The sequence below is a fragment of the Prionailurus bengalensis genome, chromosome C2 (genome assembly GCF_016509475.1).
Source record: "Prionailurus bengalensis isolate Pbe53 chromosome C2, Fcat_Pben_1.1_paternal_pri, whole genome shotgun sequence".
NCBI lineage: Eukaryota > Metazoa > Chordata > Mammalia > Carnivora > Felidae > Prionailurus > Prionailurus bengalensis.
The window spans coordinates 135,101,419-135,118,633 of NC_057350.1; the positions used below are offsets into that span (position 1 = coordinate 135,101,419).

Below are 17,215 nucleotides of genomic sequence, written 5' to 3' on the forward strand. Positions count from 1 at the left end.
ATAATAAATTTGTTGTTTAAACCGCACCCTCCCAAAAAAAAAATTCCTTTAGATTTGGAGCCGGCATAACCAGATGAGAGACATTCAAGTTTCTGTCTCACAAATACCCCTTTCCCTTTCTGATGGCTAACATATTTGACACTTACTTTAAACCTGATTTTTTTTTCTTTACCTCTTTTGAGTACAGAAGCCATTCTTTTTGTTTGCTCATGATTGCATACCAGCCTTAGCACCACTGTGAACTTTGATCGGAAAAGAGGCTTTACCCTTCAGAAGAATTTTACCTCTGATAAATTGGTATTGCAAATGTCTATAACTGTATTTACTTTGGAAAATAGCCAATTTTTCCTGGAATAAAATAATCATTAGCTAATTCTGTCATAACATTGTTAATAACCATTGTATCAGGCAGTTCAAATATAATCAAGTATATCAAGTAAAATATCCGTGAGAAATTAAGGCCTCTGGTTAATTACAAAGTGCCTCCTTTCTTTCCTCTTAACAGAATGCAGTGGTGTCATTCAAAGAGCTGTGTGGCCTCTCCTCTGTGGCCAATCTCATGCAGTGCATGTTGGCGGTATCTCCCCGCTTTCTGGGAGCTGATAACACACCCCTCGTGGTCCTGAATCTTAGCGAGCAGTATCCCACGATGGAGTTGCAGGGAATCGTGCCTGAGGTTCTAAAGAAGATTGTAACAACTTACGACATGGTGAGTTGTTGTTTGTACTTTTATGGAGCCCGAGTGAGAGAGACATCTTAAGACAGACGATATACCAGACATACTTAGGCGCTCTTGTTAAGATGTGCTTTCCTATCTCATGCTTCATGTGCCTCTGTTGGAAAAATTATTCCTCTGACTTCGCTGTATATGAAAGAGCTTACTCTTTTGTTGTTGTTGTAGAAAGCAGGATTCAGAAATACTTCTCTCAGTTGGATTAAATAGTCGTTAGCTTTTCAAGAATATATCTGAATTGATTTCTAAAGCATACACTATTTTCTACACATACATAGCAAAGAATTTTTTTTTCGTATTTCTCTGCAATCAGAGAAAATTTGCTCAGTTTTGTTTTGTTTTCATTTTTGAGACTGGTAAAAGTGAGAAGTTTAATTTTTTTCTAAAATAAGTTTTAAACACCATTAGGGGCAATTTCTTCCATCACATGATTATAATGTTTGATGCTTTCCTTCCTTACAGCAGCTTCTCTGAGATACCTGTAATTTGTAATCAACTTAACGTTAATGAGGTATCCTCAGGATAGCTAGAATATTACATTTTTGTGTTTACATAGATCTTGCATTTTCATAATCACATCCTGCTCTTATTGTGTTTTTCGGCTTTGCATAGCTCTAAGGGAGAATTAGTGGGTGAACAGCACTGTTTCACGCTCACAACGTAGTGGAGGCTGTCAGAACTCATGAGTGCTGGCTGTTGCTCTTACAGTCTGTGAGGTTTGGTGCTGTTGGGCAGCCCTCTCCCACATTGGCCAGGCTGTCAGCCTTTGCTCCTCAGGGTGCTCAGAGGTAAGAGGCCACACCCACTACATCCTCCACATGAAATGCATGAGCTAAGACCACAGAACCCTAGGCTTCATCTGATGTAGCCTGCTGTGTTAAAGATGAAATGGGATTTGGGGCGCCTGGGTGGCGCAGTCGGTTAAGCGTCCGACTTCAGCCAGGTCACGATCTCACGGTCTGTGAGTTCGAGCCCCGCGTCAGGCTCTGGGCTGATGACTCGGAGCCTGGAGCCTGTTTGCGATTCTGTGTTTCCCTCTCTCTCTGCCCCTCCCCCGTTCATGCTCTGTCTCTCTCTGTCCAAAAATAAATAAAAACGTTGAAAAAAAAATTAAAAAAAAAAAAAGAAATGGGATTTGCATCATAAACCCTAACAGAAATATTTTTGACGGTTCTGTAAATTGATCTAAAAGCTTTAGTTTGGAGGGATCTCTACAATTCAAAGGAAAGAGACAACACGTTAGGTCAGCATTTCCCACAGTGTGTTCAGAGAAACCTTGGTTTCTTAGGACATGAGTAAATGTCACATGGGAGAAAGGGTTCCATGGTGAAATAATTTGGGGAAATACTGCTTTGAACAAAATTAATCCTATGTCTTTACTGCAGGACTTCTTGGGGCCTTTTATTTGCTAACACAGTGAGTCCCCAAGAGGGCGATAGATACAGTATGCCCCGTTTCACAAATCGACTTGACCATGGCGTACTGTTTCTAAAAACAAACGTTTGAAATACCTTTTGCTCTTGATCTTCTTCACTTCTTGACCGTATTCACTCGAGTCTTCAGGTAAATAAGATCTGGAGGTACAAGTCAGTAGAACACAATATTTTAAAACAGCTTATCAGTTCATTACCTTAAAAAGGTGATTTGTGAGCTTTTTCCTAGATTCCTGTGCAGTAGCTGCAATGCGAATTAGTCCCTACTATTTCTAGCTTAGAGTTCATGGTAGTGTAAGAGATATAAAGGGCCGAACAGTGGTCACTGCAAGCAAACTACAGAGAGTGCAGTCAACCTGAAGAAAGGACGAAGGCCAGGGGCAAATGCAACAAGTGCACCCTGGGGAGAGCACTGTGTTGGGTGTCCCAGGAGTCACAAGAATGAACATGAATCTCCCTTGTCCTCAGGGAGCCGTGCAGTCAACTAGAAGGTAGGAGGCAGCTCGGGAGCGAAACAAGAAGCTTATGCTGTGATCCTTTGTGGCCAAAAAAAAAAAAAAAAAAAAAGATAGAAGAAGTAAAAATGGGAAAGTTTGAAGAGCTCTTTCATGCTGTGACCGAGGCCACCTAATTAGTTCCCACCTCCTCAAGTTTCATGAGGAGGGGCCAGAAGAAGTAGCTGATGTGTGTAAATGCTTCTTAACCTGAAGCAACAAATAAAACTGTCAGACATTTTGTAGACCTATTTTGTTCACCAAAATCTAACATGACTTAGACCCTGATCTCTGTGGCAGTCATACAGTGACATTTCTTCATGGTAACCTTTTTAACAGGGACTTCCTGAGAGTTGGGGTGGTGGTACCCCATGTAGGTGATAACAGGGTGGACGGAACACGGGTTAGGTCCCAGGACCTAGTCCAGGGGCTGAGTGCCGACCCTGAGCAGGAGGTTCTCAGGGTTCATGGTCAAGAGGCTTATGGACGCAGGCAACCTCACAGCACCTGTCACAGTATTTGGCACAGGAATCACTCAGTGTACTTGGTTCCCTGCCCCTTCCTCTTCCTGGGCTTGTAAATGATAACTCTTATTGCGTAACTCTTGTCTGCACATAACTTTACAGTAGTGTGGTTGCGGAAGTGATAAGACAGAATGTTTTAGCTTGTTGAAAGTTTTTAAATTGTGAAATTACTCTTACATAATGTTTAATTGAAATAGCTCTGCTGTATTATACCCCTGGCTCTATTGATTTGTTCTGTTTTAACTCCCATCTGAAAAGCTACGCTATAAAATATTTAAAATTAAGTTCAGATTATTATAATTTGAATTTTAAAAACTGTAATATTGCTATAACAATAACTCTTGTAATGTTTTTTAGTCCTTTTATAAGTAACTTAATGGTTTCTCAGCTTGTGGCAATTAATGGACTAAAGGTAGATAAAAGAATATCAATGGGAAGTGTACTAAGGCCTTGGACAGCCTATAACTTTAAATATAGCTCTTTATTTTTGTAATGTTATATTGAGATTTACCCAAAATTAACCTTGGGAATAAGATCTTATTTCATTTCATTGACTTCCCGTTTATACTTTGAAGCCTCCAGGTGAGAAGTAAAAATAGTGTGAGAAATCCCCTCCAAAAGTCCTATGTCATTGCCAGTCTACACTGCTGAAGCCTGCCCTCTGGTAAGGGCAGGGCTATGACGTGGCCTGTCTTGAGTGTACAGATATTTATTTATGCTATCACGGCTGTGATTACTTTTCAGTGTCTAAACTCCTATTAATAAACCAGTATGTCAGAAATACGCCAGTTGCTTTGTGAAAAAGGAGAATGCAGAGAAGGAATTGGCCATGGAAATGTGAACAACGTATAAGCCACTCTGGAGGCTAGAAAAGAATGCCCAGGTGTAGGGTGGCCACACGTCTTGGCTTTCCTGCTGATACACCTGTTATCCCAGAATCATTATTACTAATTTTCCCTTTAACTCTTAGAAGTGTCTTTGTTTAGATAATTAGTTGTATGGTCACCCTCTCCATAGCCCCTGGATTGTCCTAATGGCTCCTGTGATTACCACCAACAAATGGGTTTTTAAATCTGCCCAAATTGTGTTTTTGCCCTATTTGTGGTAACTTCTTGGGTCCTGGAAATGATGACGTTTAACCCTGGGTCAAAGCCATTCATGAGTCAAAGCAGATGTCAAAGCCATTCAGGAGTAGAGGAAGAAGAGAAGTACAGATACCTTCTTAGACTAGGCAGATCAGGGGTGGGGGTTGTTGAAAATAGGGACTGGACTGGTGTGGAGAGTGGGAATGTCCATGTGTTGTCAGACAAATAAGCCTTTTCTTCCCTTGAGATGTTTATAATTTAATAGAAGAGATGAAGTGTATCCATAGAGGGTAAAATGATACCTAATAGATATTTTTAAATATGTAAACAAATTATTTGGATAGTTGTGGGCAAGAATGGTCAGTTTCAGGTGTAGGGATTAGGAAAACTTCAGAGAAATATTGGCCTTTGAGCTAGACCTTTAAGAATGAGTCACATTTCAACAGGTAGGGATGATAAAAAGTAGGCTGTTGAAAGCTGAGTTCACAGAGTGAAACATGCTCAGAAATGTGGAAGCACATCTGGGAAATTAACGTTTGGACTGTGGTCATTCCTGCACATTTCTGAGCAGCAGTACAGGGCCAAGCTCAGACTTGGGTATTATAGACTATAAGAGGGTTAGAGCAAAAGACAGCTCAGAGAACACATGATGAGTGCCTTCATTTTACAGATAATTAAATGGAAACCCTGTGGCACATCAAATTAATGGCAGAACTAGGTTTAGAGCCCGAAGAGTGTCTTTATCCATTTTTTTTCTGCAATCCAGATCAGGAAAATTAGCCATGTGTGGTATGTAGATGAGCGATCAATATACAGATAAAGCCCAGATATCTTCGATAATAATAATCCAAAGTTGTTCATGTGGGGCTCTCAAAGTAAGAGGTAACTCGTTCCTGATTCCTGTTCCTCGTGAAGATGGAAAATAATTCATATTTCATACTTCGGTGTATAGTAAAAGGGAGATTCAATGAGCTTAAACTAAGGAAGACTATTTCAATAGTTAGATCAAGTTCCGCTCAAAGAAATCTGGCTATAGGTATCTGAACATATCTGTTATATTATTACTTCAGAAAACAAAACATTTAAATATTTTACTTAAAATTTATGTAAATGAACTTGAACGCATTCAGTCTTCACAATTAAATGTCAAGATTGAGCTTGTTCTCTCATGTAATTAAAAGCTGTTCGGGACGTCTGCATGGCTCACTCAGTTAAGTGTCCAACTCCTGATTTCAGCTCAGGTCATTATCCCATGGTTGCGGAATTAAGCCCGGTGTCAGACTCTGAGCTAACAGTGTGGAAACTGCTTGGAATTCTCTCTCTCTCTCTCTCTCTCTCTCTCTCTCTCTCTCTCTCTCTCTCTCCCCACCCCTCCCCTATTGATGCACTTGCACTCTGTCTCTCTTAGATAGGTAGGTAGGTAGGTAGGTAGATAGATAAACTTTAAAAAAAAAAGCCTGGTGGGAGAATATAAGGATTTTGTAACCTGAGTTTAAGACATTCTAGTGAATGCCTGGATATTCTTTATGATATATCGTGCTCTTAAGATTATATCTGTACTGGCATTTCAAGGCTCAACCTTCCCCTCCCACTGATATCAGTGATGTAACTCATAGTTGTTTTAAATGAAAGTGATTTTTACCACCCTTTTAATATTGAGGAAAGTCATCATTCTGCTCTCTAGCTCTGTTTTTTTATTAGTTTCAGATTTCAGACTAGAAGTTTCTAAATTTTTGTGAGATCTGTCCTAAAATATAGAGACCAAGGCGTCAACGCCTTCCCTCTTTAGAAAGAAAACATTGGCAGTGTTCCATAAAAAGAAAGTTCTCCTTAAATGTTTTTTTTCACTGGGCTTTGGGGATAGTATTCAAGGTAGAATAAGCCAGACACTGAAAGATAAGTACTACGTGATTCCCCCTTGGGTGAGTTATCTCAAAGAGTCAAGGTCCTAAAACTAGAGACTGGCATTAGCCACACAGCATCATGCCACTAGTCAACAGAAACGTGTTGTTCATCTAAAATTTGTAAAGAAGATGGCTCTTGCATTAAGGGGTTCTTAGTACAACTTTTTTTTTTTTTTAGTACAACTTTTTTAAGAAAAAACGTGTTTCCTTGATTTTTCAAGCTATGGTTTTCTAATATGGAATATGGAATACATTTCGGTCATTGTAGTTAAATTGAAGACGAAGTTATAGGCAATGAAAAGAAGAAAAAGTACAAAAAAATTATGGCTGATTCTGTTCCAGGCAGTAGGGCTGTTCAGATGCACAGCAGTGGGCACTTGGGCAGCCCCTGTCTATTCAGAGATTATCTAGAAATTCATTCTTACCATTGCAGTACCTTTGTATCGACTTTCTATTGAAAATTTGTCTGTTTCAATCTTTTGCAGCTTCACAAAAATCTTTAATTGCTTTCACGTTTAATTAAGAAAGCATACTCTGAGGAATCCATTTATCCAGTAGACAATACTGGGTTTTTTTAGTATTAAATGGGAGGAACCCCATGCTCTGTCTAGGAGGATATTATTTGCTCTCTGAGTGTTTTTGTATAAATTACTGAAGAGTCCCTTCTAACTCATTACTTTAAGTATTTCTTTTAAAAAAAAACCGTTTCTTTAAATAAAACATGTGAAATGACATGTTAGCAATTAGCATCCAACATCAGGAGCACTCTGCTTTATCTTGTTGGTATGATTTCACATATTTTGTCTTACCACTGCTTAATGCAGTGAAGAGATAAATCACACTTCATAATTAATGGAGTCGGCCCATCTGGACCGAGCCAGAGATGATCTGTAATAAGGCTGCTATTGATCCCATCTCCTTTGTGGCTCACTTTATCACTCTACTGCCTCAGAACTTAACATCAAAAGCTTCTTTTAATTGAAGGTGTCAACCTTTCCAACTTTTGTAACTATAGAAAAAAGACCCGATGGAATATTATGCTTTGGGATAAGACTGAGCTTAGATGTGTGTGTGTAGGTATGTGTGTATATGTGTGTGTAGGAAAGGTGGGTATATCCTGCAGAGGGAAGATCAGAAACCCAAAGGCTATAGTCTAATTCAGTGACAGGGGAGGTCCAGCCAGTGATGTGTCCAAAAGCAGTTTCTGTGGAGTCATCAAAACCATACAGCTGAGCTACTCCAAAATGGTTCATGCTGCCAAGCGGATAGAAGGAAGAAGGAATGTTAAAGACACAGTGTGGTGACAACATCACACATGTGATGAGATCAGATACAGCGGGCTGCCACTCAGTAATCAGGTGCAGGGAGATTGGGAAACTTTTGGAAGATGGGGCTTCAGGGTGTGCACACAGTGGTGACTATAGACTATTTCTGATCAGTTTTCTAGTCTTACATGTCTCCACAGAAACTGAGAAGCACATATTCAGAAGTATTCTTATGTGTGTGTGCGCGCACACACGCACACACACGCACACACAAGAATAGCATTTTAAGGGCTGACAGTACCTTTGAAAGAGAGACTTCATTGTATAGCAATTTTTATCAACGAAATCTGATACCCAGCTCTGAACTCTCTGGGAGGACAGACATGAAAACCTTAATGGAGTCCAACGTGTTGTCAGATGGTGTCTTCAGGCAAGAAATGATATATGGTATTAAGCAAGCACTGTAGCATGTGATGTACCAGCAGTCTGATTTAAAATTTCGAAGTAAGCTAGGAAAGAGTAATATGGTTGGAGCTGTCTAACCATATTGGCAAATGAGAAATGGGAGCCTGCTCTTGAAATCACTGCAGTTCTTGGGTAGATTTCGTTTGAAGGAAGGCCACCAGGGGAGCTGTGCCGTGGTTTGGGGCCATGTATTTGGTGGGTCTCTGCTGTTTTACTTCTCTGTTTAGAGCCTTTCTTTTGCTTTTTAAAGGGGCAGAGCTAGACTGCTTATTTTGCAAACACTTAATTTCACTGAATCTGAAACCTAAAGCTCCAGAAAAGTTAGGGAACTTCATTCTAAACCATGCTTTATGTAAGAGAACACTACTACATTTTGATAAAACTAAGATCATTGAAGTATTGTGATTTTTTTTTTTCCTATCCAAGAACAGAGGAATTACCTGTTCCCATCAAATTCCACATTGCATTTTAGATTTTGCTCTTATGTAATTTCTTCAAAGTTTATTTTTAATATTGTCTCGCCTTGATCAGAAGCATTTCAGGTTTCTGCATTGGGTAAAGGTGCCTCCTTGCGTTGTTGGCTAAGTTCTTCTTTCTGTCAAGAACCCTTCCAGGAAATTAAAAAAAATAAAAGGACTGTACACATATGTAAAACAGCGTTCCTTGCTCTGTAAATAATATACACCGTTCTTTTGCTCAGTCAGGATGTATACTGGTGGCTTTTCGAAACTGTGAGGAAGCATTTAGTTTCCTTATCCTAATTTATTTAGTAAATGTTTTGTTTCCACTAGACTTTGAGCAAGTAAATGTTCATTGAGCAGAGCAGGTAGCACTGTGGTCTTCTCACTTCTGTGGCCAGTTCATCTTCACATGACCTTATGCCTCTGTGGCAGATAAGTGCAAACTTCACACTCAACTCAGGTAGCAAAGAAAAAAGTACCTTTCCTGTCTCTTTCAGGAAGGAGGTGGGTATTCCTCAGTTTTCATTCACTTAGTAAACTTGATCCATTGTATTGATTTAATCATCTACTTTGGACTATAAATGCTCAGTCTCTCACACTTTCTTTCCCGCTGCTTCTCTACAAAGTGGCCACTTGTTGCCTGGAGGGGGGTGGGTTGTAAAAGGGTTCTTTCTGTATTCTTACTAAAGAATCATTCTTTTTTCTTTCTTTCTTTATTTTGAGACAGAGAGAGCATGGGAGGGGCAGAGAGGGAGAAGGTGGGAGAGAATCCCAAGCAGGCTCTGCATGGTCAGCGTGGAACCCGCTGTGGGCCTCAAACTCTCGAACTGTGAGACCATGACCTGAGCCAAAACCAAGAATAGGATGCTTAACTGATTGAGCCACCTAGGCGCCCCTAAAGAACATCATTCTAAAGCTTGCCATCCTCTCCCTCACCCCCATTCACCTTAAGGCTGGTTCTTGCCATGGAGGGATCTCATAGCTCCCTCCAGTCACTCAGGACTTCAAGAGACACTTCTCCTTCACTGCTCCTTTCTTCCTCCCATCCAGGCGCCACCAACCACAAAATGGTTTATAAAATATGACCATACATGTGGGGAAAAAATAACTTTATGCTCTCCCCATAACACCTATGTTCCTGCTGCAGCCCCGCGCCCCCCCCCCCCCCCCCCCAGATATCAGCATTCCCTCCCCACTGCTTCCCTCCCCGCTGCAGCACATCTTCTGGATTGCTATAAAGATGGTCCTGAAATACCAGCTAGAGAAAGACCCGGAAAGGAGCCAGAAGGTAGAGTTAGAATTATGATGTGACAAGTTTAAGAACCCTGTTAGCTAAAGGGATTGTGATCATCAAGAGAAACAGAGCCAGATTGTTCTCTGTGACCTTTGCTATTGGCTATAAGCCAATAACATTCTTCTTAGAGCATCTTGGTAGCATCCGTTTGGTGTGTTTGGATTAATGAAGTTATGTTAAGCCTAATATTGTGAAGCGAGAAAAAGAAGAGAAAAATAACTTTAAGGACATGTATGTCATGTATTCCTCTAGCAATTGAAGTTTTCCAGAATCAGAATTTTTTATTTGCTAGTAAAACATCCATCAAACACTATTAATAACATACAGCTCTTAAAAAAAAAAAAAATGTTTTTACAGTGTCCAGAATCTGCTTGACATCTTAAAGCTTAGAATTATTTTTGTAGTGTCCACAGAATGGTATCATCTCTACATCTAGTTTTGTGGGTGTGATTGTCCTCTTTTGTGGAAATCCTTTTTAACCAGAAAAGCAATGATCAAAGACACAAAGAACCTAATTGGCTTTCAGCACGTGATAGTCTGTGTGTCTTTACACAGCTTGAGTTCCATATCCTTTTAGATTCACAGAAATGAAGATTAGCTGACCTAGAACATGCACTTCGTAGCTCACTGATGCACTCAGCCTGCTTCTCCCCTTGCTTGGGGACCCTCTGATCCTCTCACCTTGGGCCCAGCGCACGGCTGTGTCTCTCCTTGACTTCTAACCTTTGCTGTTGGTATACAGGTGGCTGTGCCACCTCTACTTGCAGCTAGCTACTGGCTGCTACTTGGGAAGAGAAACCAATGTGTTGATCTGCATCTCTGTAAGCTTGCAGAGTCCTGAGATGGAAACCTTGGAGCTCCCCAAGTATGGGCACCCCTTCGAAACACCAAGCACTTCCTGGGCCACACTCCACTGGAGGACCTAGGAAATGCATCTTCACCGTTGAACTTAAGTAGTTTTCCTAACAGTGGCAGTTTCTGACCAGGTGGGGAGTTGGGGAAGTCAATCCTGTGGCGGTTCTCCATTCCACCTCGGAGCAGTGGCTGCCTTTGCCCTCGTGTCCAGCTCCATCTGGGCTTCAGAATGTTCTCCAGACAGTTAAATGGAGATAGTTTGCCACCGGTGCTGGCTTCAAAGTGCTGGCTACAATTACAATTAGGAAGGACACAGGAGAGTTTCTGTTCAGAAGTATTTTTTTTGTCAAAGATTCATCAAAAGGATGAATTGTTTAATATTTCATTGTGTCCCATTGTCCATCTTCAGATTAAAGTTTAGAAAGTATGTAAACTACAGTGATAATATGATTTTTATTGTTTAGAATCTTGATGTTTTCAGTATCATTCCCTGACTTTCTCAATGTGAGATCCATTCACCGATTAACTTGATTTATTACCACCCATTTTTGTGTAGTTTAGAACAGGATATGCTTTTCCATTTAGAAGTTCAGTTGCAAGTGTAATTGCACAGTGTTGCAAGTGTAATTTGGAGTTGAGTTAAAAAGATTGAAGTTACACCAGATACTTGTATAAAATTGTTAGTGGTGATGCACAGACTTGTTTGTAAATGCAGTGATGAGCTCCTCTGTTTTGGGCACATGCTCTTTGGACGTGCAATCACACTTTAGAAGACAACTCTCTAAGAAATGGGATAATTTGAATGGAACCAACTCCATGAAAATGAAGCTATTGAAGTAACCAGTTTAGATGAAAAAACGTCTATTTCAGAATTGTTTTTGAGAAAATGCAATTCTAGACACTTACTTGAACTACCTTCTGGCATCTTGGGCAGTAGGGGTATATTCATTTCTGACCTTTTATGTCCCTAGTTATGAACTGGAAAAGAAAATTTTAAAGGTGTTTTTCCACAGCCTTTTGAATAATGAGGTAGTGATTTTTCTCCACAGCTAGATGTGGGTAATATATAACATTTGACACTACATGAGATTTGAAGCCTATGTTTTGTTGATATGTACATTTGACCTCATGCTCAGGAGAGAAATAAAAATCAGCCCTGCGTGTAGATTCCTTACTTCTTGTTTTCGTACGAGCAGGAGTGCACACCCTGAGCCTCACCAAACCTCTCTAGTCTGCACGAGCCTGGGTGGTGACTGCCCCTGCACACGGACGCCTCTCTCGGTGGGGATTACAGAAACTGTCACTCATTCTCTTTTAACAGCTCCTGTTTTTCATTCTTTTCACTTTTATTCCCCCATATTGTTGTAAAATAATTGATGCCACTCACCCCACAGAAATAGCCACCTTTAATATCAGAAATCTGATTTCATGACCACATGAATTTATCAGGAATAAAAATAGCACCTAACAATGGCTTTGAAGTCTTTTCTAACTTAATTGGGGCATTTTAAATTCCGAACCATAGGAAAACTACTCTCACAGTAAACTCAGTGGGTGGACGATATGATGTGTTCAGAGTTAAGTTGAACTCTACAAGCTTAATTACCAATTAACTTAAAAATAACATGTTAGGTAGTTTCAAATATTTATTTCCCTACTACATTTAGTATTAGTCACATCTTTAGGGCTAAATGGTTTAGATTTTTATGTGGAGATTTTATATAGGAAATCCTTTAGCAACTTACAGAAATCTTTAATTCCAGTATTTTCTTTGATACCAGCTTTGATTATTCTGGTTTTCTTTAAAATCGTGACACTCCCTCACTGCAGGATGGCCGTGTGGAGTGACACCATCTTTATATCATCATATGGGCACCAAATGATTTTCGCTTTTAAATCACTTATCTGGTGCCAAAAGCAAAAACAAACAAGTAAACAAACCTATCTTTGTGAAGAGATGTAGCTATTTGAGGATTTAACTAAATGGTACTAGCATGGTACTTAACTGATGTTTAGTTGATTGCCTAAAACGGAGCTCTCTGTCTTTGCTATGAGTCGGTGGAAGTCTTTGACCAGTGTTAGGATTCTCCATAACCAAATCTTTCCTTTGCTTGCATATATCATAAGATACGTTTATCCTTTTAAAAATACTAGCTGGACTTGATTATTTCATGGTCTTGGATAAAATGTGCAAGTAACGTATCGAGCTATGTTCTCCTGAACCCTTTTCATCCAATTATCACCAAAGGATGCATCTTGTAACGTGTTAGGGCACAGTTGGGAAACCGTGGCCTGTGGGCCACACTGGCAACCGCCTGTTTTCAAATGGTCTGAGAGTGAAGAATGGTTCTTACATGTTAAATGACTGGAAAAGATAGAAAAATGATACCTGTATGACTTGCTAAAACCATTTGAAATTCAGATTTCAGTGTCTGAAAACAAAGTTATATTAGAGCACAGCCACATCCATGATACATTTTCTGTGACTGCTTTTGTACCACAACAGCAGCAGTGAGTCGTTGAGACAGAAATTAAGCCTAAGCCTAAAAGCCTAAAATACCTGCTGTCTCCTCCTTTGCAGAAAGAATTGGCCAACCCCTCAAAAAGAGGATCGGGAGAAAAAGGTCCCTAGGGTATTTTAATGCACTGGTTCCTGTATTCACTTTCACCAGTTTAAATTATAATCCTAAAGGTTTTCTTTTTGTTTTTTAAAATTCCGTGCTCCGCGCACTTTGAATTTTGTTCCAAAAGAACATCATCCTACTTGTTAACCTGGTTGGCGGAGAGTGCTGCAGTGGCTTGAGTCCCATCCCAGGAGAGTGGTGAGCCCCTGCAGCGGTAATGCTCACTTAGCATTTTGATGGGGAGGAGCCTACAGACACCGGAGGCACAAACTGCAAGAGAAAAGCCAGTGACAATTAACGTTTGCTCTGATCGCTTCTAGTGCTCATGAGGCTGACAATTAACGTTTGCTCTGATCGCTTCTAGTGCTCATGAGGCAAGTACGCTAGGTCAGTGGGAATGGAGACAATCCATGGAGTTTTGTGTTATAATCCAGTAACATGTGTAACTAACTTAACTTCACACGTAGTGAGCGTGTTGTCCTGCTTATGCCGCCTGGTAATAAGGCATTAAAAATGAGCCAAGGAGGGGCACCTGGGCGGTTCAGTCGGTTGAGTGTCCCAACATCGGCTCAGGTCACGATCTCACCGTTCATGAGTTCGAGCCCCGCGTCAGGCTCTGTGCTGCCGGCTCAGAGCCTGGAGCCTGCTTCGGAGTCTGTGTCTCCTCTTCTCTCTGCCCCTCCCCTGCTCATGCTCTATCTCTCTCTGTCTCTCAAAAATAAATAAACATTGACCAAAAAAAATGAGCCAACGAATCCAGTTTAAGTAGTGCTCCTTTTATCAGTCAGATGAAACCTTTCTTGTCAGGGAGGGTGTAGGGGTGCAGAGAAGGAGGTTTGGGTGGAGTTCCCGAGCAGGCTCTGCCATCTTCTCTGAAAACACCTGGATTCCTTCTCCCCTCCCTGAACAGAGAGCAGGGCTCTCTCTCAAATGATAAAATCCAGGCTGTGCGAACCACCTTCTATTTAAAGCTGTCTCATCAGGGTGGGGATTATAAAGGGTGCCGGGGGCGGAGACCAAGCCTGTGAAGCCCTCTCCCACCGGAGGAAATGGGAAGGCTGTGCCAAGGGCCCTCTGTAGCTTCCCACACCCTGCTGGTTCATGCTGTTCATTTCCTTCTCACACTCACTGCAGCTTGTAATTATGCATTCGTTGGTTTGATTTCTTTTTTTAAGGTACTTCTCTCCCCCGCCCCTGAATCGGAGCTCCAGGATGGCAGGGACAGTGTGTGCCCTGTTCACCGCTCTGTCTCACAGCAGAGCCTGCCACAGAGCGGGCGCTCAAAGTTTGTCTATGAATGAATGGATGAAAATGACCTTGCTCTCCGGGACACAGATCAGGTGTTCTTACCCTGTCTCCCTGCCCCGCAGTGCCTCCATTTTCCCAAACTTGGCTCATTGGTACCATCACCAGTGGTCTTCCCTGGGATGTTAGGTTTGGGGACTGGCCAGGGGCTGGGGGGTGGAGCTACCACTCTGCTCTTCCAGGCTGTGTCCTAGACGGCAGCCCCCATGTCCTAAGGCGGTGAGTGGAGCCTTCCGTGGGTCCAACAAGAAGAGGACGCCTGAGATGCCTGGGGCGGGGGGAGGGGGGGGAGGGTAGGCTGGAGGCAGGAAGCTCAGGACTAGAACTGGGGGAGATGGGAAGGCAGGCATGAGAGTCCCCCTCCCCAAATCATTTATCTTTTTGTTCAGAGCTTCAACTCTCCCCTGCCTTTTGCCAGAGGACTTTGCTGTGTCTGAAATTCCCTACTTAAAAAATTCATATGTCCTAAGAGGAAAATATAGCAGAGTTGAGGACGGGAGGGGAGAGCCCTAGTTGTTGACCCAGCCAGACAGGAGAACAGCTTGATTCAGTGAAGCCAGCCCAGGATGGGGACATTGCTCATACATATGTAGTGTTTCAGGATTTTACAAAGCATGCTTATCCATCGATTGTCATGTGAGCTAAGCAGGTGGGCATAGGCTCCTGGTGGACCAAGCAGAGAAGTACTTGAATGCCACACAGCTACCCTGTCTCTCAATTGTCCCAGCCTCTTCATTGCTGACATTCACTGCCCATGCTTAGGTGTACCACACTCCTGTGCTCCTGGGTAAAGAAACCAGACTCTGCCGAAAACGCACGCACACACACACACACACACACACACACACACAGTCCGCCAGCTCTGGCCCCACCTTGGGAAATTCTTGGCTTTGTCCTTATCTCACCTGCCATGGTGAGTGGAGTGAGGGCAACAGGTGCCCAGCAGAAGACAATGCCCTGGTGTGTTTTGCAAAGGGCACATCTCAATGAGTACAGACCATCTGGGCAGGTGTGCAGGGAATGTGAATACTTGTGCACAAAATTCTTCTTATGTAAAGACCCCGCGACCAGAATTGGGGAATGAAGGAGGAAATATAGACCCTACACCCTCAGAAGTATATGAATGGGCTTTGGGGTTGGGGGTTGTGCTAGCAAAGAATATGAGCCCTGATGATGAGATAGTCCCTGCCTGGTGCCGGGACTGAGTCACCACCTCAAAGGGTATGAAATTATATGTAAGTAGACCAGACCACAATAAATTCTCAATAAATTGAGAATTGAGTCATGATCATGTTATTAGTTTTCAAACGCTAGAAACCTGCAGCTCATGAAGCTGTAAGACCTTTTTGTCTGCATATTTTAACACCACTTCAGAGCAGCAGCTTTGCTGCATGGCTACTCCAGTTCATAAAGGCAGGGTTAGAATTACAAAGTGAAAAGCAGAAGGTAAGGTCTCCGACCGCCTTACTAGGCAAGCTGTCTGTCTTCTCTGAAAGGGGAAGACAGGGGAACACGTGAGTTATTTGGTCAACAGGAGAAAGAAATCCTGGGTTTATACAGTAAATACTCTAGTAGCTGGCTGACTGTGTTCTTGTCTTCCTGCTTGTTCTGTCATTCCTGGAATACTGTGGACACTTCACTGTGCGAAAAAAAAAAAAAAAAACAACCTGCTTTTCATTACAGAGAAGCCGCCAATTGCTTTTTTCTTTTAACTAACGTCTATACTTAGTCACACAGACCTGAGAGAAACTAATGATACCTTACAGTAAAACTATGATTGAATTACCTTCTGTTAATTAGGAGTTTCTAGATCACCGTGATGCCCTTGGAGAAAAGGCTTGCTATAAGTAGACAGTAATAAAAGTGGTACTATGTTTAATTCTAATTGTATCTTTTGAAATTTAATTAATGTAGTAATAATTGTTTTAAACAAGCATGTCAGAACTCAAAATGGTCCTTGGTGACTTGAAAGAGTTAATGTAGCATCCAGAAGTTCCTAATCTTTCTCCGGAAGTAGCTTGCTCACTGAATAATTGGGTTTAACGAGCTCAAGTTCCCCTTTCTTCCTGCAGGGATGATTCTGGCCATGTTTTAAGCCATTCTTATCAGTTCACTTTTTATGCTCTCCATCCAAGATGTAGCCTCTGAACTCACTATCCTGAAAACTTCCGAGACTGGAGAGCTACAGTGGTGCATTGCCCTTCTTTCCGGCTTTGCAGGCATTTACTGGAGGCAGAAGGAGCAGCTGACGATGTAGACTGCGTCCCCACTGGACTGTGCCTGGCTGCCCTTCAGGTCGAGGCCAAAGTTCCTTTGCAAGTTGCTGAGTCCCTCTGTACTCCTCTCCCTTCCTTCTGTCCTGACCACAGAGGATACTTGAGCACAGGTGCACTTAGGTATCGTGCTGAGATGGTCTGAGGGTGTCCTGAGAGCATATCGTTATTAATTTAGGAAAGCGGGAGATGTTTTTTACAGCCTTAAGAGGCTGACATGACCCAAAGCCTGGAGAGGGTAGGGTTTGTGTGTGGGTCTCCATGAGGCAGCCATGGTGCACGATGACTCAGCCCGTAGAGTGTGAGAATATCGTGAGTCTTCCCACAGTAATCATGTAAACACCAAGTGATGCTGTGTAGCACACCAGGTTATTCCGTGACGAGTATAAGGCTGACCATAACATGGAGAGATAACAGCATTATTATAATTTAAGTGCATTTGAACTTACCTATATATGTGTTCTCCACACAGAAAAGTACAGCACAACATATTATTACAG

The 17,215-nt window shown here is 41.8% G+C and overlaps 1 protein-coding gene across 2 annotated transcripts in view; it reads left to right on the forward strand.

The window, feature by feature from the left end:
• PLCL2 (phospholipase C like 2) overlaps positions 1–17,215 on the forward strand; it is a 190,943-nt gene that overhangs the window by 120,838 nt on the left and 52,890 nt on the right. For both annotated transcript variants that reach the window (XM_043595476.1, XM_043595477.1), the window contains exon 3: positions 506–709. In XM_043595476.1, coding sequence (XP_043451411.1) covers positions 506–709 — 204 coding nt within the window. The remainder of the gene's footprint in view (positions 1–505; positions 710–17,215) is intronic.